Source organism: Condylura cristata, unplaced genomic scaffold, assembly GCF_000260355.1.
Source record: "Condylura cristata isolate star-nosed mole 26May11 unplaced genomic scaffold, ConCri1.0 scaffold00036, whole genome shotgun sequence".
Lineage (NCBI taxonomy): Eukaryota > Metazoa > Chordata > Mammalia > Eulipotyphla > Talpidae > Condylura > Condylura cristata.
Genome location: NW_004567137.1, coordinates 3151710 through 3175714, shown reverse-complemented (window position 1 = coordinate 3175714; position 24005 = coordinate 3151710). Strand labels below are relative to the sequence as shown.

Below are 24005 nucleotides of genomic sequence, written 5' to 3'. Positions count from 1 at the left end.
ATTTCAAATATTTTAAAATTAGGAATTAAGATTCATATCTAGCTCAGACACAAAATGTATTTGTTTTACTGGGGAGGGTAGTAATTAAAAGCATTTTAGCAACAAAATTTTCTGACTTTTTAAATTTTGAAAATCATATAGTAAGCCCTGCTTTGCATATATTTGCATAATAATTCACATTATACGCACCATGACCATTCCACAGAGTAGACAAGCTACTTGTGTCCACACCAAAACTACTTAAATTACAAACACAACCATATTTAGCACGAGAAGCCAAGAAATCAGAGATTTCATCGATGAGACTCATCTGTCAAAGCAGATTTATGATTCCTCTGTCTATGGAAATAGTACTCACTTTCATAAGTGAGTTTCATGAATTCTGACCTTTTCTTATTGTGTCAGCATTACTAAGGGATCATTTCAGAACAATAAAACACTCTCTACCCTCTCTGACTTTTCACTCTGACCTCCACCCTTGATTTCCTCACAGCCCTTTCCGACATGAGCAGTCCATGCCCAAGAAACAGAACCAGCGTGAAGCCCACAGTAGCAAACTGGAAAGAGAAGAGTCCTTTCTTTTTTTAATGAAAATTTTTATTTCTTTATACATACAAGAACTGGCCACAGGTGGGTGATGGGGCAAGGGTAGTGGTGAGAGGATGAGGGGATTCAGACACAGAGTGGGGAGCAGAACAGGCAGACTGAAAAAGTACACTGCTGAGGGGAGCAGCTGGCGAGACAGGAAAGTTCTGCTGTGTCATGTGGGTCACCTTCCTGGCCTGGGATCGAACTCAGGCCACAGTGGCTGGTGATAGCTTGACAGCACTGAGACTTTAACCCCGTGCCACCATGGCGGCCCACCTTTTTTCTTTTTTTTAAAGATTTATTTATTTATATACCCAGAACTGGGGTACAGGCCAGAGGTGTGGTAGGTGACAGGATTCACCAGAGACAGAGTGGGGACCAGAACAGGCAGATACACTGAAGTACACTGCTGAGGGGTGCAGTGGGTGAGTCAGGAGAGGTCTGCTGCGCTTGTGGGTCACCTCCAGGGCAGGGATTGAACTCATGCTAAAGTGGCTTCAGCTGCTCAGTGCTATGCTTTAATCCGCAGCGCCACCAGGAGGGTCCTTTTTCTTTTTTTAATTGAACATTGCATTATCCCATAAACACATTTCAGATGAGCATCACTGCAACTCCAAGTGGGTAAATCCTGTGTTACTACACTGAGTTCACCACTGAGCATCCAAATCCATACAAGGACCACAAATATGTAAGGGCTTCACATGTGTCGTGTTTGTTTTTTTTAACATGCCATAATACAGGTTTACAATGTTGTCTGTGTCTTAGATGTGAAGATCTCCCCCTTCAGAAACTGTCACCACATAGCACTCACTGGCCCAGCACCCACAGTTAACCTCCACTAGTCCACTGTGCTCCCTCCCCAGCTGTCCCCCCCCCCCCATTTGCAAACCTGACTCTAAGCACACGGGAAATGTGGAGACTGGCAGGCAGTGGACACCTGTTCTCTTCACTTTCCTTGTGACAACAGAGCCCCACTAGGAAGTGCGAGGTGTGCCCTCTCCATCCCCAGGCACACTGGTGGCTCCTCTGTCATCAGAGCTTCGCATTGCCAGCACGTAGTCCTGGTCACTGCAGTGTGATCACTGCAGTATACTTCTGCAGTTAAGAAATGCCCCCCCACTTCCACTCTGGGTGTCAGAGGATGGTGTCCTTCAGCCTGAAGTTAGAAACAGCCAGACCCCACTGAAAGCAGAAGGTGTGCCCAACTTGGGACTAACATGGGGCTGAAAACACAGGACCCAGAGAGTGTGACCATGTCATACCTGGGATTTTCAATTATCTTGAACACCAAGTTCTCTTCCAAATGACAACTGTTTCTATTGCATTTTCTGTTTCTTGCAAGCGAAAAATGCCCTGATGAAGAGACAGTCCGCATTTAACACCATCACATATTCTTAGAAACGACAATTTTAGGCAAAACTTCAATGAATGAAAGGTTATCAAAGAGTATTGGTGCCTTCAAAGTCGATCAGGACTTTTTTTTTTTTTTCACATTAAGGTCACAAGGTCACTGCTAAAAACAGTCTTCAGATTCACTAGTTCTCTCTGGTAGCAAGGAAGGTAATACTTTTCAAGCTCTTATCCACTGCCAGATACTCTGTAAAGATGAAAAATAGCAAATCCTGTGTGATAATTAAATTTGCTAGTGAAAATGATCCACTTATTAGTAGAATAGATAGTAAGATGATTGGGCATTTGTTAGCCAAAAACAAGTATCTTCTCATCGACAAATTTTCAAAGGTGTTTTTAAAATGGACTTTAAATGTTTTTAATTTTTATGACAGTTCATTAACAGTTTGCACATATGTAGTAAGATTCCTGTACATCATAAAACTTATTTCTATGGTAAAAACAGATTATTTTTCCTCAGTAAATATCTAAAGAGGCAGAATATACATACATTATCTTTCTGGTCCCAATGATTTTGCATAAAATCATTTGTGGGCCCTCCCTGGTACCTCAACATGTTAAAAGACAGCACTATGAAGCTATCACAGCCACTGCAGCACCAATTTGATCCCCAGCCAGGGAGGTGACCCACATGGTGTGGCAGACCTCTCCTGACCTGCCCACTGTTCCCCTCAGCAGTGCATTTCAGTGCATCTGCCTGTTCTGCTCCCCACTCTGTCTCTAGTGAATCCTCTCACCCCCTCCCCCCAGGGCACCTCTGGCCTGTACCCCAGTTCTATATGCATAAATAGATAAATCTTTAAAAATAATCATTTGTATTTCCAAAAGGAGTCACTATCATATTTTGATTAGCCACTATTTAAAATCTGACAAGTTTTTCTCAGACAAATTGGTTTATTTGTAAATGAATTAATTATCCAAATTAGTAAACCTTTTTGTTAATCTCTCAAGCAGCCACAAAGTTCAATAGGAATTCTTGGTCAACAGGAACTTTCAGAGATGGGACAGTAGCATCATCTGTCCAGTGGAAACCTGGGCAAAGCTGTTATTCTAATGGCTCCAAAGCAAACACTGGCTTCAATGAACAACACAAAACTGATTCCTTTTACCACTATGTTCTAGCAAGGAAGCAACATTAACAACTAAAATAGTGTATTAGCTTTAAATGTAACAGGACTTCACAATTATAGTCCAGGAATATATAAGCTTATTTCTATAATATGCATAAAATATGCCTATAAATTTATATATATACACCAGTATATAATATATATATATATATATGTAAGACACACCAAGCAATTTTAATGATATTTCTAATGCTGACTTCATTCACATGCTTGCATTACATCGAAAGGATAGCAGGCATCAAACCGTCTATAAAAGAAAAATGCCTGCAATTTAGTGACATGCATTATCAAAGGAAGAAAATAAAAAGGCCAAAACCAAAATAAATAATAGATTAGGCCTTTGAACAATCTCCTAAACAAATTAAGATGAAAAAATAGGTTCACTGAAATATTTTAGAAATATAATAAAGCAAAAACATTTAGCATTAATGTAGTATAAATTCAGTCAAAATTCCAAAACAAAAACCAGGTTGACTTTCAGACTGGTAACAGTAAGGAAAAATAGTAACAATAACAGCTTCTGCCTATTAAGACCAAGGTACAAGATATGGAGAACCTGATGCTTACATGGAATCTGACATGCGCTAATTGTCATTCATCTTCATGGCAATACTATTAACAAGGCAACAAATCCACTCAGCAGATAAGTAAATCAAGTTTCTCAATACTAAGTAACATCTGAAGATCACACCATGAAAAAAATGGAGTCTTAATTTGAAATCATGTGTGGTCAAATGAAACACCCATACTCAGGCCCTCCCTGGTGGCACAGAGGGTGAAAGCACAGCACTAAGAAGCTAAAGCCACTACAGCCTGAGTTCGATCCCCGCCTGCCCCAGAGGTGATCAACATGGCGCAGCAGACCTCTCCTGACCCGCCCGCTGCTCCCCTCAGCAGTGTACTTTGTCAGTCTGCCTGTTCTGCTCCCCACTTTGTCTCTGGTGAATTCTCTCACTGCTCCTGCACCTATAGTCTGTACCTCAGTTCTGTATGCATAAATAAATAAATTGTTAAAAAAAAAATACCCATGCTCAATCATTATGCTTCAATGTTCCTTAGTCTTTCAACATATTTCTTGACACAGCAGTGAGGCTTTTGGGACAGAACGTTAAGAACACAGTCTCTGCCCTCCAGAATTTGGGAGAAGCAAATGAAAACTAAACTAGAGAAGAAGAATGAAAACAGCAACTGGGACCAATTTTATGAAGGAAAAGAAATGGTGCTGTGTGTCATCCACAGCAAAGGGAGCTCACACCATTAGCAACATTGACTTCAGAGGAGTCAATGTTACAGAGATACTGTAACAATTCGGTGAAAAGCAGGAGTTAAGTGGGGAAACCAACCAGACATTCTGACAAACATGTGAAAAGCCCCTGTTGTGAGAGGGAGCTCAAGTTTACAAAGACAAAGAAAAGACAACAGGGCAGGGGAGGCCTGGGCCAGATAGCAGGCAGCAGGCAGGCTAAGGGGTGAGGCTGGTATCTTGGCCCCCTCAGCCTGCAGCCATGCTGGGCTTCCTGCCGTGTTACCCAAATCTAAGCAATTGAAGAGGAACTTCTTTCAGGTCTGTGTGTTCCATTTTCCAAAGCAATAAAACTTCAAAACTGCAGTAAGTATTTTCATTCATAAATCTTAAGGAGTCTGAAGTGAAACACTAAAGAAAGCCCTTGTCCCTTCCAGGATCCTCATGACAAGTGAGATTTTTCTTTATTTAAAAAAAAAAAGATTGATTGATTGATTTATTCATATGGAACTGGGGTATAGGCCAGAGATGTGGATGGTGAGAGGATTCACCAGAGACAGACTGGGGAGCAGAACAGGCAGATCAACGAAGTACACTGCTGAGGGGAGCAGTGGGCTGCTGAGGGGAGCAGCAGGTGGGTCAGGAGAGGTCTGCCACGCCATGTGGTCACCTCCGGGGCAGGCAGGAATCGAACTCATGCAAAAGTGGCTTTTAGCTTCTTAGTGCTGTGCTTTAACCCGCTGCGCCACCAGGGAGGGCCCACAAGTGAGATTTTTTTTAGCCCATGACAGCCACCTTCACAGGTCACTCTGCTATCCCCATGCTGACCACATGCAGCCTTCTCTAATTCTTTCTCTACCACTGTCTGATCTTCCCGGAGCAAAATCTGATTGTTTATTCTACTGCTTAAAAATCCTTCACCTTCCCCCGTAGGGAGCACATGACCTGCCAGGTACTTTCAGAGCCAGAATTTGAGGGTGCCCAGAGAACAAGTCAATTTCTTGATGCTCTATCATTCCTAATGCACTGGCTTCTTCCCCGTGGTTCCACATGGCTTCTTCCCTGCCCACATTGCAAACAGCTGCACAGGGCAAGGTAGGGGGACAAAAAGGGAATAAAGGCTTAACAACAAAGAATAGTCTACAGCCAGACCTGGCCACAGCAAGGCTAGGAAATGTGATATTTTATCGTGGGTCCCCACAACTCCCAGTACTTCTGTTAGTATGGAAAAAGGGGAATGAACAGGGGAAATAACTAGTAGTCTTTGATATAAAAACTGAAATGAATATTCTTCATTGCAAAATTGAACAGAGTTCAATCCTAATGAACTCAGTACTACCTATAACTTCCATTTTATGAGAAAAACAAGCAAAATTTGAATGCTGATTTACTCTTTTGAAGTGTTTACAGTAGAACATTATGAATATCTATTGCCCAAGAAATTGCTGCCTCTCAAGACACCTACAGGACAATTAATCTAAATAACTCTTTATTTAGATTCTCCAATAATTTACAAAGTGTTTTTGTACTTGCAAACTGGTATTTTACAAGACAGAGAGATGCTTTAGAAGCTAAGAGTTTAGAATCAGGTAACACATAACAATGGCTTCATTTGTAGGGTCAGAAAGGGAGGTTCATTCTCACATTGGTTTAGAGTTTGAACTCAACTATTAAAACAAGTCCTGCCAGGTAAATAAAGAAGAAAGGCAAATAAAGGCCCTCTTCTCATCTGTTATTAATCACAGATGAACTAATTTAGGACCCTACTAAAGAACTAACTCTTTCATTGATAGTGAGTCACAATTCAACTTAAAATGTCACAGTATTCACCATTCCTGGCCACAAGCAAGGAACCTTCATTGTAACAATATTCCCTTTCTTTCCCTTCTCTTCCTATTTTGACAACCCAGGAATGAAACTGCTGGCTTTGAAAACATGGTTGAAGCCAAAAATCTACTCGAAATGCAAATGTTTAAGTAGTTATGTCCCTGATATTAGCAACGACCTTGAATACTTCAGTCAAACACAAGCACCTAGTCCTTAAATCATTAACTTACTTTGGATTCCTAATCTACCATGTCTGGTGATTTGGGTAAGAGATTTTTGAAGTCACTGTCTTCACCTGGTAAGCCATACAAAAATGAAGCAAACCTTAGATAATACTTTGTATCTCTTATCTCCAATTTTTTCTAAACAAACGACATTTTAATTATCTATCATAGTGGATCACTGCATATTAGAACTAGAAAGAATACAATGACTTTTACTCTTTTTTAATGACTTTGTAAGTGGCTCAAATATTTATTTTGCACTTTATTTTCCCATCCTATACACAAATATATGCAAAGAAGTTCTCCTTTGTGTATTTCTAGCAATGAAGATGACTACTAGATAGACAAGAGCTAACAGTGGAGAATTTCACATGTACCTTTTGGAATAAACATGAGACAAAGTATAAGCTTGTTCCACACATAGTATAAATCAATGAAAAATGAAAAGCTGGCTAATTGTTCTCTTCAATCTCTATTTAGATGTTCACGCTTTTCCAGACACCTACTTCTGAATTTTAAAAATAAAAGCTACAACTCATCATATGTCCTTGTTTGTTTTCCTAATTTTTTATACCACTTTACAGAACCAGCAATTCACTACTCTTTGGTTTCATATCAACAAATTACTTCCAGTTAAACTTTTGGACAATTAGGAGTAGAAGTAAAAAATGTCTCTTTGGTTATATTATTCACTAAGAGAAAGAGCTCATCTAAATTAAGAATCTGTCTCACAAACTGTTTACAAATTCACTCTGCACATATAAAAACAAAACTGAACTTTCAGAAATATCGACTCTTCTTTAAATGACCACTTCATACCAACCCTTAACTAAGGCTGTGTACATTACTTTGATGCAGTGCAATGGAGTTTCATTGCATATTGACCTGGGTGTGCACAAAACTATGACCCCAGAGATAATTAAGGTGCCTATTATAGTAAAACTAAATGGCACCATAAATCCAATTACAATTTCCATACATTTTAAGGGAATTGCTTAAATAGATCTCAAAACATAACAAGTAAAATCAACTAATTTTTTCCACATACGACCTGATAAAAACCTAGAGATTTGAGAATATGCATATTCTAATTCAACAAATATTAAATATTTATGAAGCCAAGCACTTGGAATACTCACTGACAAAATAAAAAGAACCCCTGCCTTCAAAGAACTTCTAGCAGAGCTAGCCAGATGATAAACAATGTATACAATAAAAAGTATATTATATTGTATGTAGCAAAATAATATAACATACCAAAAAAGGTAAAGCAGAGTATGGAGAATGGTACAAACTAAATCAAAGGTCAAACATTTAATTACCATATGACTTAGCAATTCTACTACTAATAATATGCTCAAAAGAACTAAAATACATATCCATATAAAAACTGGTAACAAATATTCATAGCAGTACTATCTGCATTCAGTAGAGTAGCCACAAAAAAAAAATCCATCAGCTGGGGAAATGGATAAATGTACTATATTCTCGCTATGGAATATTACTCAGCAATTAAAAAAGGGGTACTTATACTTGCTATACTATGGGTGACCTTTGAAAACATTCAGCTGGAAATAAGTCAGGCACAAAAGGACAAACATTGTATGATTCTATTTAGATGAGGCATCTAGAACAGGTAAAACTGTAGAGAAGACAGGAGTGTGGAGGTGGAGAAAATGGGGAGTTAGCTGTCTACAGGGTACAATTTTTCCCTGGGATGATGAGATAATTCTAGAAATAAATAGTGATGATGGTTGCCCAAAATTGAGAAACTGCATAGTCCCAGTGAATTTTACTCTACAAAATAGTTAAGATGGCAAATTTTGTGCTTCATGTATTTTCTCCCTTGGTAAGTCAAACCAAGTGCTCTTTGTTCTCTTTTCCCCATATCATACTGCCCCAGAAAGTGGCAAAGTTGGGGGGAGCCCCTCTAACAACACCCCATAACCAGATTTGCCAATGACAAACATAAGTGAATAATCCAAGTTGGACTAAGCCCTATCACTCCATGGAGATACTGAATGTAAGCATTGTTGTATCCAGGTCACAAAAAATGGCAAGACCCACAGAGAAGGTTCTGCTACTGAAATTCCCATAAGAGCCTTGAGTTTCTGCCTTTCTTAATGCCCAGTTACTGAGCTCATCATTTATTGTTGTGAACCTCCCCTTCTCCAGTATCCTTGTAATAAATTTCTAGTTTTACATAAGCTGGTGAAAGATGGTTTCAGTTCCTTACAAACAAAAAAATCTTCCTTCTAATATTATATATGTTCCAATTCTGAAGCCTTCTCCATATATGCAGTGATATACCAGTACCCTCAGTTTTCTAAGTTTCTGGGGCTTCTGAGATCAGATTAAAAATTAGAATAGCAAGGGAAACCATTTTTGTTTTTTGTTTTTCTTTTTTTTCAAGATTCTTCCAAAAATCCAATATAAGGCTTTCAAAGAATATAACTAAATAAGAGTTGGAAGATGAGTTGTAAAACACTTAATTCTCTGAAAGGTTTAAAAACAAACTTTGACCTGCCATAGGAGAATGGATTAACAACTCTATAGTCCAATTTTAATTTTTATTGGGTTGTGAGTAGTTGGTTGCATGGCTAGGTGATTGGCTAGTTTAGGCTCTTATATTTACTTCTGGTGATCAATAAAGTCTACACATAATTTGAATAATCCTCTTCTCAATGAAAGATAATACATAGAGCTAGTGGGGTCTATTCTTAGGATTGTTTCATAAATATTAGGCTATTATAAGAAGATTCTAATGGTGATTCTCATACCCTGGAAATAAAATTTCGACAACACATATTTGAATTGCAAGTCTTTTTCTGTATTTATGGGAATCTATGCCTCTGTGACTTGCTAAAACAACAAAAGGACAATAGGGCCTGATAGATGCTATACATACCAGAAAAATATCTGTATCAAGTGTGAGCATGTGCATGTTCAACTGCCATAGGCAAGCAAAAGATAAAAATTGGGACTATTTTAAATAAAAAAGCCAAAGATCTCCAAAATTCTACATTTATGATTCATAGGGAATCTATGAAATACTTCAGATGGGAAATATAAGATGGAAAAAGGTAAAAATAGAATATCCAAGACATCTTGCCACACTGTATAAATTTCCCCCAAATAACTGCCAACTTTCTTCTTCTTGGGCTTCACATTATCTCAGGTCTCAATAAACTCAGCTGTATGATAAGGTTAGAAGGCTGTCTAAATAAACTCAGGACTGTATTAAACATAAAGCTCTCACATTGGGCAAACAGGCATAAAATACATTCTTACATTATTCTATCTCTGCATATCTTACTATCAAATTATTTCCTTTATGTGTCCTATTGAAATGGACAGTAATATAGTAACAGATTTTTTGGCAACAAAAAAATGAACCAAGAATGCATAATCAAATCATAGGGTAGACTTGAGATCAATATTCAGCCTAATGATCCTTCATGGCTTAGCTTAAAGGTAGAAGCTGTACATCCCAGCAATGTATCTGTATCAAATGTGAACATGTTTGTGTTGAACTGCCATACACAATGACCAGCCCAGGTCACACCAGCCAGGAACAAAAGAATTCTAACTCCCTATGACATCATTTCATATCACAGACAACATTTGAAAAGAATTGCTTTATTTTGCAGTTACTTAATACCAGTTTGATTTCCATGGCTTAATAATAACTATATGAATTGCACAAGTATTTACTAATTAGCTGTATACCAAGAATTGTGTAAGGTGCCAGCATACAAGGATTGAAAAAAAAAGTGTCAGTTCCTGATCTTGTGGTATTGATAACACTAAGCAAAAAAGGTGCAGGAAGCCTCTGTCTCCCACAGGTCTGAACCACAGGTCACACTTCAAATCCTCCAAGGAAGACAGGGGTTTTGAGATAATAATTAAAAACAGTTTAATACCTGGTGTCTCTTCACACTGTATCACCACACATAGTCGGGGCTCTTGCTGGATAAAAATTCAAGGTTCTAGCACAAATTCTGGCCTAAACTGCACCACCAGAGAAATGAACATGACCTATGATTGGATACAGTGCTAATTTTGGAAAGCTTTTCCTTAATCTGATAATTTAACCTATTCTTAATTCAGGGTAAGAGATTTATGGGTCTGTTTTGGTATAAACTATAAAATTTGGCTTAAACTATGTATACAATTTGATATAAATTATAAAATAACTACTGTTAACCAAATATTGAAAGTTGAAATCAAACATCCATTTCAAAAATAGTCAGTAGAAATACTTAACTGATCAATTTCAATCACACATATACACCAATCCCCTGCAAATCATGACCCAGGCAATAAGAGTTTCAGAACACACTCTTTACATGTATAAACAGGTTAAGTAAAAAAAAAACATAAAGCAGACTACATATTTACCATCGACCAAACTGATCAATGATAATTGCTTAGTGCTACTGGCCAAATGCTTTTCTACAATGTATTTTAAGGTAACAATAATAGCCAGGAACAAGAATTTTTATGGTGAAAACATGACCAGCTAGTTCTACAAGTAGCACTTTCCTAGTTTGTGGTTTTCCTCCACTGTCCATTACCAGGAAAACATTTCATTGATTTTTTTTTTTAAGATTTATTAATTTGTGCATACAGAACTGGGGTACAGGCCAGAGGCTCAGGGGCGACGAGAGGCTTCACCAGAGACAGAGTGGGGAGCAGCACAGGCAGATCGACGAAGTACACTGCTGAGGGGAGCAGCGGGCGTCAGGAGAGGTCTGCCACGCCATGTGGTCACCTCCGGGGCAGGCGGGAATCGAACTCATGCGAAGTAGCTTTAGCTTCTCAGTGCTGGCTTTAACCCGCTGCGCCACCAGGGAGGGCCTGTTTTGTTTTGTTTTTTTTTTTTTTTTGGTTTTTTTTTTTAAGAAATACTGCTTATGAACAGTTAAGAGACACTGAAGACTCACAAAGCATTATTTTCATGTTAACTTTCCTAACTATAAAAGTAGCCAATGTTTTAATTAAAGAAATATATAGAGAATTTGGGGAACTAGAGGAGATACAAAAATGAAAATGAAAATCACCCACCTATTCACCATGCATGTCACCACTGTTTAATATGTTCTATTTTCTTTCAGTATTTCCCATGCATAATTAAATATATTTGTAATTAGAATTATGACTTTCTGAAGGCAAAAACTTGCCCATCTAAATCTGCAAGAGAGTGTAAAGAGAGCCAAAAAGAGACATCAACATGTTTTAAAAGAGCAGCTTTACCCATAAAAAAAACACAAGAATGGATAATCATTTAAGTTTCACTTGTCTGGATTATAGCCTGCTGACCTCTTCCCAAGTTCTGATGGGAAAAATAAAAGGAGCAAAATTCATTCTACTATCATGCTATAAACTTGTCATAAAAGTCCACTGGCTGGGCCCTCCCTGGTGGTGCAGCGGGTTAAAGCACAGCACTAAGAAGCTGAAGCCACTGAAGCATGAGTTCGATCCCCGCCTGCCCCAGAGGTGACCACATGACGTGGCAGACCTCTCCTGACCTGCCCGCTGCTCCCCTCAGCAGTGTACTTCGTCAATCTGCCTGTTCTGCTCCCCACTCTGTCTCTGGTGAATCCTCTCACCACCCTGCACCTCCGGCCTGTATCCCAGTTCTGTATGTATAAGTAAATAAAATCTTTTAAAAAAAAAAAAAGTCCACTGGTACTTCTTTCACATTTATATATGAAGACACATCCTATGTGTGGAACTCAAGTGTTAGGGAGAATCTATAGCGCTCTGTCTTTGTTCTGTGAATCAACTAACATCATCCATACCAGGACCACTCCAGAACTTCTGTGAAACCTTGACTTGAGGCCAGGCAGTTGCCACTGAATCCTGTTCCATTAAAGGCAGGCATCAAGGATGCTCTTTACCTGACTGAGCTCTCTGCAAGAGTGGTCTGAACTGCATGACAGGTGACTTTTCAGCATAAACCAGACTTTCTGTTCAGCACTTTAGAAACTTTGCACTGGAGTGGATCACAAGTTGCACAAGAGAATACTACTAACTCTCAGGCTTTCAAAGAAATTAAATATGCAGGATTATACTGCCTTTTTCCTCCCCGCTAAATACATACACAAATATCTAAGTGATTTTTAGATAATTTAATCACATTAGTATGTAGTTTAGCCAAAATAAAGCTAGATAAAGCAGGAAATAATGGTTGTTTCTTGGAAGGGTTCTATTTGCAAGCTACTAAATGTAAGTCACATATAAAATAAAAGTTGACTATAAAATCCCTAACTTCTCCTATGCCCCTCCATTGATGAAACAGTCCTAGTAAGGGAAAAACATTTTAAACTATAAAAACATCATAGTAGGTAAACAAGAAACAATATCAATACATCATGCATTTAAATATCAAAAAGGTCGCGTTGATCAGAAAGAGAGATTTAAGGCATAACTGGGGACAAGAGAACATGAGCATTTACATAGGTGTGTTCATCTAAGGTCAAGTCAGAATCAACCACTCTGTAATCATCTTCATCCTCCCTCACAGTCGGGGAGGAGGATGATTAACAGGAAAAGGAAGAGTCAAATTCACTGAATTGGACAAAATAAGTGGGAAGTAAAAAAAGGGGGCCCCAGCCCTTTGTCAGTCTGACCAGGAAACCACTGTGACAGCACTGTGCTTTTCTGAGACCTCAACTAGTGGGGGTTGATTCATGGACGCTCCAGAGACTAAACCTCCAGCCAAAGCAGCAACAGCTTGCTCATACTTGTACAGATGCATACACATAGGTGTACACAGAAGCACACTTGTCACTACTGGCCTTTCCATCCTGGGGAAGGAGTGAAGGAAGGTGGTCAAGGATTTGCAAACCAGTCACTATCCTGACTATTTCTACCCTGAGAATTATGGTATGTTCACTCCCACCTGTGGTACCTGATTAACTGATGTGCCCAGAAATACGAAGATTCAGATGGGAATAACAGGTAAATAAATACAGGATGACCAAGGAAATAAATCTCAGCATAAAGAAAGCACCACCCTTTGTAACTGTTCAACCTACCCTAACTCCTCCCTTCCCTTAAAAAAAAAAAAATTACAATGAAAATGTACCAGTAATAGAAAATGTCTTTAAAGTACAGTGAAAATATTCACAGTGACTATATTTTAAATATATCTTCATTGTATCAGATTTATAGCAGTTTTTCTTAAGTTAATATAAGTGTTCCCATGGAAAACTAAGCTAGAAAATATAAACCAGATCAGATTTGCAACTACCTGAGATAATACTGTTACTCAGTTTTTAGCACTTGAGGAGTCAGAAACATCAGGAAAATACTAGTTAAAAGTTAACTAGAATGGCCCTCGCTGGTGGCACAGTGGGTTAAAGCACAGCACTAAGAAGCTTAAGCCACTTCCGCATGAGTTCGATCCCCGCCTGCCCCGGAGGAGATCCACATGGCGTGGTAGACCTCTCCTGACCCGCCCGCTGCTCCCCTCAGCAGTGTACTTCATAGATCTGCCTGTTCTGCTCCCCACTCTGTCTCTGGTGAATCCTCTCACCCTCCGCATCTCTGGCCTGTACCCCGGTTCTGTATGAATAAATAAATAAATCTTTAAAAAAAAAAAGTTAACTAGAGAAAAGGAAGGGGGGGAATGCAAATCTTTGCAAATAGGAATGTGCATTTGTCAGAGACTGAGAAATCCAACTTTAAAAAAGGTGGGTCACAGAGCCTGAAGTAAATATGGAAGGACATCTTCCATATTTCTAGGAAGAAGGTCCTACTGATCTCTAAAACAACTAAACTGATTTTTTTTTTTCAGCTGGAAAATTCACTGACCTTGAAGTATAAATAAAATCTAAAAATAATATCTAACAATCTAAGTAATAATAAAAAAAAACTAAACAATACATAAAATCCCAAGTTTATGTACACAGGGACATTAAAATCAGAAAAAATTCATTTGCAGATAGATACCTATTAATTACCTTGAAGCGTTGTATAAATGCAGTTTATGTTGACTATTTTCCTAAACTGAATTTGGAAAACCATCACGCTATCAAGTGTCAAAAGATAAAGAATTAACATAGAAATATTAAGCCTGAAGTTTAGCTCTCCAGGTTTTTAATATTACAGGGGAACAAACTATTTTGACTATATAAATATAATGCCTTGGCCCTCTCTGGTGGCGCAGTGGGTTAAAGCACAGCACTAAGAAACTTCAGCACAAGTTCAATCCCTGGCCCAGGAGGTGATCACATGGTGCAGCAGGCCTCTCCTGACCCGCCTGCTGCTCCCCTCAGCAGTGTACTTGTCAGTCGGCCTGTTTTGCTTACCACTGTCTCTGGTGAATCCTCTCACCATCCCTGTACCTCTGGCCTGTACCCCAGTTCTGTGTGATAAATAAGTAAATCTTTAAAAAATATATATGTGGGCCCTCCCTGGTGGTGCAGTGGGTTAAAGCACTGCACTAAGAAGCTTAAGCCACTTCCACATGAGTTCAATCCCCGCCTGCCCCGGAGGAGATCCGCATGGCGAGGCAGACCTCTCCTGACCCTCCCGCTGTTCCCCTCAGCAGTGTACTTCGTCGATCGGCCTGTTCTGCTCCCCACTCTGTCTCTGGTGAATCCTCTCACCCTCCGCATCTCTGGCCTGTACCCCAGTTCTGTATGAATAAATAAATAAATCTTTAAAATATATATATATATATATATATATGTATATAATGCCTTATCTCCAATCCAGTCCTCTGATTCAGTGGAACAATGCACACATCTTTTGAAGAAATTTAAGTTAAGTCATAAGCATTTAAATTTAAGTGATAAGCATTTCTGTCTTTTTTCATTTAAGCTTATAATATTCCAGGAGGATGGACACAGAATAAACTCTCCTCAGTTTTCCAAGAGACAAATGGACACAAAAGAGAATAAAGAACACAAACAAGGTCCAAGGTATTAAGCAGACCCAGCACAACAAACCTCCAACTATCAGAAGAACAAGGACATTCACCCAGAAGTAGGCACTGTCTTTCATACAGAAAGTGGATAAATAACTACCTGACAACAATATAATGAAAAGCTATAAATACAATGCTGCTTTAATTTTCATAATCCTGAAACCAAGCTGCAAAATAAAATAGCCACCATTTATATTTTAAGCTAAGTCATTGGTGCTACTCTGCCTATAACATTTCATAGGGCATCGACATAGACTCCTTCCAGATTAACAAATTCTAAAAAGTCTGAGGGCAATATGAGCCCAAGGATTAAAGACATAAAATACCCCATCAAAGCACCAAATGCCACCAATACCAGCATTTCTCAAGTTTCCTCCTCACCTTAGAATCTACCTGCGAAGAGCTCCTGTAGTCTAATAACAACAAAACTGAGTCTGTCAACAGAAAACTAATACTGCACACATTCTAAGGAAACTCAACTTTCAAAACACCTGCAGGAGACACTGAATATGAGATATGTTTATATAAATGGTTCTGCTAATTAGAGGTCAAGTTTAAAGATTATGATGTGTAACCGGAGAAACACACTCCAGTAAGAGTCTGGAGAGAGGGTCCTAGGCAGTTTTGGATGTCAGTGTCCTTGGATAAGTGGCTTTATTTCTCTTCCCCTTAGTTCCTCCATCTCTAAAATGAGCAGATGGGAAGATGGGAGTACATGACTACAGTGTCATTTCCTGACTTACCACCTAGAGCCCCGATATATCCAGGTACCCGACATTTACCTTGCAGAAAAGGGCACTACAGAACTGTGACCCCTGTTTGTCCAGGTACTAGACACTGTTCCTAATTGTTTTGATTCTTGTGTCCACAAGTGCAAGAAGTGTTGCCCCTAGTCCCCAAAGGAGTGATGATGCTGGATTATGTAACTTGCCCAGGGTCATAAGTTTCACAAGTGAAGAAGTTGGGATTTGCCCCTAAGTATGCTGATACTGGACCCCCCTCTTGGCCAGCCACCATGTTACACAAACCCAGAGAACTAAAAAATGCAGTTTCTCTGCAAAATACTGGGGGTATGGGGGGGGAGTAGAAGTCAAAAACTAAAGTCTTACTGTAACTTCTCTCCAAAACAAAGGGTAACTAATGATTTGATTCACAAATAGCCTAAGCACTTGAACTGCTTGCTTTTTACTTCCACGCTTCAGTTTCACAGGTAAGTTAACACTGAGCTTACAGGAAGTAAGTCACCTTCCTTCTTTCATCCATTAGGGAAGAGGCACAAATCACAAACTCTAGGGGAGTTTTGGTGACTTCCACACCCCCTGCTATCCTGTCCGCTATCACATGGTTGGCTGTCACAGTCCAGGAACACTGCATGTGAAGTCATGCACCCTGACACCTAACAGCAGAAAACACCCACCAACTAGGCACTAAGATACCAGCACCTGCAGCCTGAAATCTCCATGGCTGGGGAGTCTAAGTGTATGGACCACAAGTTCATGGTGCACCAAAATATAGTGGGTATCATTGCTAAGTTCATGGTGCACCAAAATACGGTGACTGTGTATTACAACTGCTAACTGGCATTCAACACCAGGACAGAGAACACGCTAGTAATCAAGGAAGTCATCTGTAACAATCTCATACACTGTTGTATTTGCATACACATTTCCCCCATTCATAAATCAAATTAAGTCTCCAGAATCCCGCACCTGGCTGAGTTCCAGGAGAGTTCCCAAGGGTTGGGAAAAGGGAAGGGGCAGATCTGCTTGCTGGGACCCAGGATGGGCCAAGAGATCTTATAGAGGGTCAAGGCAAGGTTCCTGAGCTGCCCCCAAAGGCCGGTAGAGGCCCAATGTGGCAAGACCATGAGGAAATTACTTCAGCAAAGACCGGCGACGTGCTCCCGCAGAGCGAAGCCACACTTTTGGCTCACCACCAGGCTTGAATTTCATGTACAAGTCCTGGCACTTTTACTGGCTGCTTTGACAGACCTGGCCCTGAGAGACAGGGGCTAAAAGGCCCAACAGGCTAGATGGGGTAAACGGTGCTTTGTTTTACCTTTAAGGCAAAACAAACAGTTTAGTGAAAACCACTCCTGGAGAAGCCCGCGAAGACTTCTCTGCAGGGCCTGTCTCAGGCTTTGAATCACTTCCTCCTTTTCTGATGCGTCTCCGAATGTGAGATTACGAAGTTGCTGAGAAGGTCTTGCTTCTCCGGGCAGCTTCCTGCCCCGTGAGCGCCAGCAGAGCGCACGGCGCTGTCCGAGGGCTCAGAACTGACCGCACGGCCCCGCCACCCCCCCCACCCCCCAGTGCAGTGGGTTCGGACTAGACCCAGCGCCAACACCCGCAGCCTCCGCTTACCCCAGCGTGCTGATGAAGCCGTTGACCGAGCCCTCTGCGTACAGGGACACGATGTCCCCGATGTAGAGGAAGCTGGACATTTTATCAGACATGCTGCTTCATGCTCCAAAGTAGGCGTCCCTCCGCTTCGCTGCGCGGCAGCCGGCGGTCCTCTCTTCGGGAAGCCGCCGCCGCAGAGGCGCAGGGGAGCGCCGGGCTGCAGTGGCGAGAGTGCGGCCGCTGGCACGGAGATTTGGGGCGCAGAGTGGCCCCGCGTCGGAGAAGCCTACCAGGAGCGAAGCCGCAGCGGTGGACACCGCGGAGTGCGCGGCCTGGGCGCCGAGAGAAGTCGCCGCCGCTGCTTCCCCGGCAGGTTTCCTGTTCCTTTCCGAACTTTTCTCTCCAACACCTTTGCTCCTCCTCCTGCCTGCGGCTCTCCCGCCTCCGTGTCCCCTCCCAGCTCGGCGCCGCCAGCCGTCAACGCCGCGCGCTGGGCGCTAGCGCTTGCGGCGTCCCGGGTCCGCTCCGGGGAATTTTGGACCAGGTGTCGATGCTCATTGGGTGCCGTGGCGGCACCGAGCCCGGGGAGGAGGGGCGGGAGCCAATCACGGAGCGGCGGCCGGGGGCGGAGCTGGTCCGGGGCGGGGCCTCTGAGGGCCGGGCCACCCGGGAAGCCGCCGAGGTGGCCTTGCGGGCTGGACGCGGGGCGGCGCTGGAGGGGCTGCGGGGGCGTGGTGGGGGCACCGCGGAGGAGCGGGCCCGGGGACTACAGCCCCGACCCACCAAAGCGAAGGACGGCGGGGCGGAAACGTTTTCTCGGCGCCTGAAGGGACAGGGAGGATGAGGATGGCGAAGGTCGGGCGCTTGGAGTGAGCGCGGGACACCCAGAGAGGAAAAGGAGCGGCCGCTGGGGAGGGTAGGCAGCTTGGCGAGCCAGGGAGAAGGGCCGAGGTGTGCGAGGGCGTGGGGGGTGGGGAGGGTTCTACAAATAAAAAAAGGAAACACACAAGGACGAAAATAAAACCGGGGGCGGGTGGGGGGGAAGGGGGTGGAGGGAAGGATCGAAAGTGTAGCTTTGGGCTTTGTCCCAAGGACTTGGGTTTAGTGAAACTTGACTCGTCAGCAGATGTCCAGGTGGATACCAGTGGCACCTGGAGGTAAACGTCACTTGGCTAAGCCAGCGATTTTGTAGCCAATGCGGGCAGCAAAGCACCTCCAAACCCTGGAGGCCCAGCCTGCCGCTCTTCCTTCGCAGTTGGAGAGGTTTAACCTTCCACCCCGGCTCCTGAGTGCCCTGTCCCGGCTGTTAAGTCTCTTAAGTGGTGGACACTTAGAGCTCCTTGGGGCCACGTGCCCACACCTTCTCCTTGACTTGCGTCACCCTCGTCTTAAAAATTCACTGAAAGGAGGCCCTCTATGGTGGCTCAGTGAGTTAAAGCAGTGTACTAAGAAGCTAAAGCCACTTCAGCATGAGTTCAATCCCCACCTGCCCCGAGGTGACCCACGTGGCACAGCAGACCTCTCCTGACCCACCCGCTGCTCCCCTCAGCAGTATACTTCCTCAGTCGGCCTGTTCTGCTCCTCACTCTGTCTCTGGTGAATCCTCTCACCGCCCCTGCACCTCTGGCCTGTACCCCAGCTCTGTATGCATAAATAAATAAATCTTTTTTAAAAAAATTCACCAAAGAAGCCCTATGCCGCACCTTTCTCACAGATTTGCAGAAGGCAAATCTCGCGTTTAATGATTGCTACCACCCAATCAAAGAATTAGGACATGTTATCTGTGCCCCACCCCCCTCATCTTCACCTCTCTCTGCCCTAGACAAAGCCAAAGTTTGCAGAGTGGACTGGCACGTGGCCCAGCTCTCCTGGATTTAAACTTGCTCTCCACAGACATTTTACAAGCCAAAGACGGCTTTGTGGAGACTAATAATCACATAATGGAATATGAAAGAAAAATAAGTGAAATACTCAAATGATTCTGTTGCAGGGTTGAGATGAACATGGTAGACGCAGAATCCAGGAAATGCCTGCACAGAGCCTGTGTGTGTGGAGATAAACTGGACCTAATCATGCCTGGCCTGGCCGCTGACTTGGAAAAAGTTACTTAGGAGCTTCTGAGGTTAAGAAGGAAAGGGGAAGAGGAAGGGTCAAGGGGGTGTAAGGGATGGTGACAAAAATATTTGGTAAAATATGTACTGGTATGAGGAAATGGTCGCACTATATTGTTGAATGAAAAAAGCAGATTATGGGCCCTCCTTGGTGGCGCAGCGGGTTAAAGCACAGCACAAAGAAGCTTAAGCCACTTCCACATGAGTTCGATCCCCACCTGCCCTGGAGGAGATCCACATGGTGTGGCAGACCTCTCCTGGCCTGCCCCCTGCTCCTCTCAGCAGTGTACTTCATCAATCTCCCTGTTCTGTACCCCCACTCTGTCTCTGGTGAATCCTCTCACCCTCCACATCCCTGGCTTGTACCCCACTTCTGTACAAATAAATAAATCTTAAAAAAAGAAAAGAAAAAAGCAGATTACAAGATATACACAAAGTGATTAAGTACATTTGTGACCTCTGAGGGACAGCTATGTGTTTCTAGGGGAAAGGGAAGAGAAAGATACAACTTGCAAGCATGCCATAGAGTCCTTCAAACCCCACTGTGGTGTCCAGTTTAGTCTAAGGGCTAGATCGGATGCCACTCTCCCAGAGTGGTCTCCTCATGGTCTTCTTACTTCCTTAAACCAACCCCTAGTCAGACCAGGGCCGCTAGGGTAAGTCTCTGCTCCAAAGACTGCCATGGCCTCCCATCACTAATGCGGGTGTCCACACATGTGCAGCAGCCCCAGACAGTGTGAGCAGCAGCTCAGCTGGACAGTGCCCACCCATTCCCCACCCCACTGCCACTTCTCTGACCTTACCTCCCAGCTCTCTGCCTTGACCTTCTCCATTGTGCCCACCTGCCCTCCTTGCACATCCTCACAGAGGGCACAGCCACTCCATAGCAAGGCGTGTACCTGCTGTTCCCTCCACCTGGAGTGTGCTTCCACATACATCTGCAAGCTCATTCCCCTCCTCCTCAGTCCTCTGCTCTGACTCACCTTCTCAGAAGAGCCTTTTCTCCACTCCCTGTAGAAATGCCCAGCTCCTTTTCCACTCCTACTTCTCTATGCTTTTTCCTTATTACATTTTTAGCCGAGCATGTTATACATTTATTTGCTTTTGCCCTGTCTCCTTCCACCAAAGTAGAGGTTCTGTAATGGCAGACAATTTGTCTGTTTTCATTATTGCTTCATTCTGCGGCTATAAACTAGTTCTTGGCACATGGTAGGCAATCAATAAATGTATGTTGAATAAGGGAGGAAGAACTCTCCTCCTTCAGCACTCTGTGCAGTCTTCGGAGCTTCTGAGAAGTCTGCTTCCCCCCAGAGTAACCGTGTTGCATTGCTACACTGGGTGCAAGTCACTTCATCTCAGGTCCCCAAGCCGCCCGGCACCAACATAAGTAGGTCCCCAGCTAGAGTCATCAGAGGCTTTCATGACACCTGCATATTTAAAGTGGCACATTAAGCTTGTAGATTGTTAAAGGAGGAATAGAGAGTCAGCATGATTCCAAGTTCATTTATCCACCTACCCCAGCAACAGCCATCCCATGCCATTCCTTCGGCTGCCGCACACACTAGCTGGGCAGGCCACACTTGGGAAGATGGGTAAGGAGAGTTTGATGGGATTTTGGGATCTCCAATACCCCGACCACCACTTTGCAGCAGGAGGAATCTCAGGCTTCTGCATGGCCCGTTGGCCTGAGCAAGGTACTCAAGTTCAAGGGGCTCTCAGAGTGCAGAGAGAGAGCCCCACTTTCCACCTGCTGGGCACATCCCTCTCAAGGTCCCTTCCCACACTTTCCACCTGGCCTGCTTGCCATTTCTGTAGTCTTGAGTCAGAGAACTTAGTCTTAGCTGCTAAGAGTAAGATGGTGGCAGGTTTCATCCTTGTGGGCCCAGCGGTACCCCTTTAAGATGCTGCATCGGGTTCCTGGACCCTGTTTCCTTGTGTGCATGTGGTGGCTTCCCCATACCAACCAGCAAATCATGGAAACTTGTCATAGTCTGAGACTTCAGCTCAGTTCCGACTGCCTCTCCGGAGACAGTATCAGGTCGTACAGGTAGGGGCTCGATCTCCCCCAAGACCACCCTCTGCCATTCCCAATGCCTGTTGCTAGTCCAGGTGGCCACTGTGCTTCTTGCCCAGCGAGCTCTAAATTAGAGGTTCCCACATCCATTAATTTGCTAGACAAGCTCACATAACTCAGGAAACCTGTTTCCTCACTGGATCACCAGTTTATTTAAAGGACATGAATCAACAGCCAGCTGAAGAGAAGCAGAACAGGGTGCTGAACAAAGGTGCTCTGTCCTCAAGAAGATTGGGGACCGGCAAAGTGGCACCTGAAAGCACTGTTTCCCCAACATGGAAGTGCATCCTTCTGGGCCTTCTCTGCAGGCTTCCTGACATCGGCATGATTGGCTGACTTGCTCACTGATAACTGATTCAACCTCAAGAGGTCAGGGGGTGGGACTGCAAGTTCCAACCCTCTAATCACATGGTTGGTTCCTCATTCACTTAAGAAGAGACACCTGGAGCTGTGAGCCAGAAACTATGGATGGAAACCAAGTATGTATGAGAAATAGATGTTGATCATCTGAATGGCCAAATGTTGTTTTTCTCTTAAATCACAATTTGAAGGCTTCAATAATATTTGAAAGGTAAATAAAATAATACATAACTTAGGTAGAATTTTTTAATATTTCTGATGTTTGTAACAGCAGATGTCATGAAATGCATTTCCACCAAACCCCACTCAAAGTCTCCTGTGCTGGAACTATGAATTGCTTCAACTGTCATCCTTCTCTAAAAAAAATCTGTAGGAAGATAAGCTACAGAGCAGAGCATAATATCTGAAATGTTTACTATCAGTAGATCGACTATAGTAAAAATAAGTTTCCAGGAAAGAATTCTTCCATCAAACACGTTTTCAGGGTAATTTATATTTAGTGCTCAGTGGATATCACCAGATCAATACAAAAATGAAAGTGTTTATAGTCTATTATCTATCAACTGAATCTTTCATGAATCACCCCCCCCTTCTCCTTCCTGTAATAAATACCATTTTTAATATGTAACTGGTTTATGGAGCAAACAGCTTCATGAGGTACAAGTAAAAGACAGGTTCTTAAATCACTCCCTTGCAATAATCAAATCTATATGCTCTGCTCCTTAATATTTCAAAAGCCCTTGGATTTAGTTATCAGATATTCAACCTACACACACATGCACACGCACACACATGCACATATAGCACACACATGTGTGAGCACACACGAACACACATACATGTATACACACACATGCACAAACGTACACTTGCACACTCTAGTCCAGCCTCCTAAAAACCTTGCCTTGACCTCACCACATCTCCTTAGATCAGGGGGCCACCATAAGGAAGGGTATGGTCTGTTCTTTAACCCTACCCATGCATTTTCCCACTTGAGCTCCTTAGGCGTTGAAACAGAAAGGGAGGAAAGAATTGGAGGGTAAGTGAGTAATCAGGCTTTCTATACCACTAACCCTTGTGGCTATCACCTGTGGCCTTGACTAAAGTAGAAGGTGCTTGGTAGCAATGGACATGAGTTGACATCTGGATTGGGGGGTGTACACACATTTGCAAGTGTGCATGCCTGCACCTGGAGGCCAGAGATATGAGGACAGCGTCACTCAGGATGGCTACAAGAGGACAAGTGACTGCAGAAGAGGTGAAGCTACAGGAGAATCCCACAGAGAGTCCAGAGAAAGAGTGAAGATTTGTGGAGTGCTGAGGGGCTTGATTGTCTGTCTCCCTCCCAGTCCCTGCTCTTGCTAGCCCATGCCTGCCTCCTTGCATGCCCGCATCCCTGCTGCTATGCCCATGTACCTGGCTCCCTGAGAGAGCATTACAGCCTGAGAAATCCACTGAGAGCTCCAGAACTCTTTATCCATCTTCCCAAACTGATAGTGAATCTGCCTCATGAATGCTTACACAGCAGATAAAGTGGGCAAAGGAATCATTGTGAGCAGGGTACTGATGCCAGTCTCCTTGATTGCTTCTCTGGCCCACACTGACTGGTTACAGGGTTATTGTCGGTAGATGTCAAATGCTGGCTCTCTGTCAGGTACTGAATGAGATTTGAGGGGCGTCTGCAGTCACAGTTCTTTGAAATGGGAGAACTACCTCTGCCCTTTCTGCCTTAAAACGCCCTCAGCTCTCCCACTAACA

The 24005-nt window shown here is 42.8% G+C and overlaps 1 protein-coding gene across 1 annotated transcript in view; it reads right to left on the bottom strand.

The window, feature by feature from the left end:
- Positions 1-18110, bottom strand: part of ITPR2 (inositol 1,4,5-trisphosphate receptor, type 2) — a 450179-nt gene extending 432069 nt beyond the window's left edge. Inside the window, exon 1 of the mRNA XM_004693199.2 lies at positions 17724-18110. Within this exon, the coding sequence (XP_004693256.1) occupies positions 17724-17815 (92 nt within the window). The 5' untranslated portion in view covers positions 17816-18110. The remainder of the gene's footprint in view (positions 1-17723) is intronic.
- Positions 18111-24005: the final 5895 nt, after the last annotated feature.